Genomic DNA, 1,786 nt, shown 5'->3' on the forward strand with positions numbered 1-1,786 from the left:
AAGTGACGCTACCTTGTATCGTGGACGGTGTTCTTCTTGTTAAGTTTCTAAAGAGGCGTTTTATCTACAAGACAATGCTGTAGGTACAGATTGAACACATGAAATATTAGTCTCCCCTGTTAGGAGGCAGGAAGTCGGCCGTGTATATGTTGTTTGTATTTGTTCGGGGGTTAGCACGGTTTGGTAATGTTTTGGTGAACGTATTTAAGGGGCATGTATCAGCGTTTCCTCTTTTAATCCTGTGTTGCAGAGGTGAAGTCACCAACCACGTTTTTGTATAGGGTTCGGAGTGCAGGAGGGGTGCAGAACTTTTTGGGTGATTGTGAACGGTGATCAAGGTTTGAAAAGGTTGTCGTGATTTGGGGGCGGGGGCGGATGGTGCATGCGCAGAACTGTTGGTTGTACCTTTGAGGCAGAGAATTGCAGAGGGGCAGTGTGCGGAACACTCCCAGTGTATTGGTTGAGAGCCAGAAACGCAGGTGATTTTTGCGGATTTGAGAGCCATTCTGACATTTGCTGTTAAGGTAAAATAAACTAAATGTATTTGGTAATAGTGGAATTGTTGAAAACCCCGACTTGAGGTCAAGTAAGTATTGAGGTAATGTACTCGAGTAAAAGTATGAGGGTACACCCCTGCAACACCTGTGTAAGTCCCGCCGACACTACAAGCACAAGATTTGTAAATATAGCAGGGAATGCACATGAGGCACAGAGGGCAAACTGCCGAAGCCATGGCCAGAAGAGGGGAGCTTCTCCAAATGTGTGCAGAAACCATTACACGATTGAAAGAAAATGACACAGCGAAAGGGGGAAGCACGGAGGGACTGGAGCCCATAGTTGTGAACGAGTGGGTAGGCAGACAGATATTGCTTAAACTAGATGGGAAGGTAGCCGGAGAGATGGGAGGCAGTAACAAAGAAGCCGTGGGCTGTAAGGACATAGATAAAGTGAGAGAATGGGCAGGGATAACGGAAAAAGTAGAGAGATGGGAGAGAGAGGAGAAGGAAGAGAATGAAAAAGCACGCAAACAGAAGCAGAACGCAGAAGCGCAAGAGGAGTGGGAAGCACAGAGACAGGGGGAGCTTGAGGACATGGCCAGGAGAAGGGTAGAAGAAGAGAGGCAAAGACAAGTGCAACTAAAGAAGGAGAACAGAAAGTTGTTGGAAGAACGGCTCCTTAGAGAGTGAAGGCACAGAGAAGAGGACAGGCATGCTGTAAGAGAAGTGCAAGTAACGATGGGTTTAGTACATTTTAGTGACGATAAGGAGAGAGAGGCACAGTGAGGGGAGAGGAAGACTGAGGTGGGACGTGCAGCAGGGCTACCCCGCAGATGGACAAAGTTGAGATTGCGTCTTCCATGGAGGGGGGTGTGTGGAAGTACAGGCCACTTAGAAGAAAGGCAACAGGAAGGCACAGTGTGGAGAAAGCTTAGCTTTCAGGAGAACTTTGACAGCACAGATGAAGACACAGGAACCAATAATGACCTAGTGGGGAGGGAGGAAGAGGGGGAAGGAAGACCCTTCCAGCGTTACAGAGGGAAGAGCTCAGAAAGAGAAACATTGTGAGGAGTTGATAAAAACATGGATGGACAAAGGGAGGACAGAGGGCAACAACCTCAGAGTTCTAGAAATATATCACGTATCACAGACAGTGTTACACCATACACGCAGAGGCTTAGAGATCTTCCAAGATGAGGGATGGAAGAAATGTTCAGAGCTTTTACCATCACCAAAGACTCAAGGAGACAAAGTGGAGGGGTAGGACTGACACAGTGCCCACTATTAGA

At 47.5% G+C, this 1,786-nt stretch overlaps 1 protein-coding gene across 1 annotated transcript; it reads left to right on the top strand.

Moving 5' to 3' along the window:
• The first annotated feature begins 731 nt into the window (after positions 1-731).
• Positions 732-1,187, top strand: LOC138487335 (late embryogenesis abundant protein 1-like). Its single transcript, XM_069613928.1, has one exon. It carries the CDS (start codon positions 732-734, stop codon positions 1,185-1,187), a length of 456 nt encoding a protein of 151 aa, XP_069470029.1.
• Positions 1,188-1,786: the final 599 nt, after the last annotated feature.

This window comes from Ambystoma mexicanum, chromosome 9 (genome assembly GCF_040938575.1).
Source record: "Ambystoma mexicanum isolate Mex_15411 chromosome 9, UKY_AmexF1_1, whole genome shotgun sequence".
Classification (NCBI taxonomy): Eukaryota; Metazoa; Chordata; class Amphibia; order Caudata; family Ambystomatidae; genus Ambystoma; species Ambystoma mexicanum.

Excerpts from the sequence above, each read along its gene's own strand:
- LOC138487335 (XM_069613928.1), top strand. The coding sequence starts at position 732 with ATGGCCAGAAGAGGGGAGCTTCTCCAAATGTGTGCAGAAACCATTACA.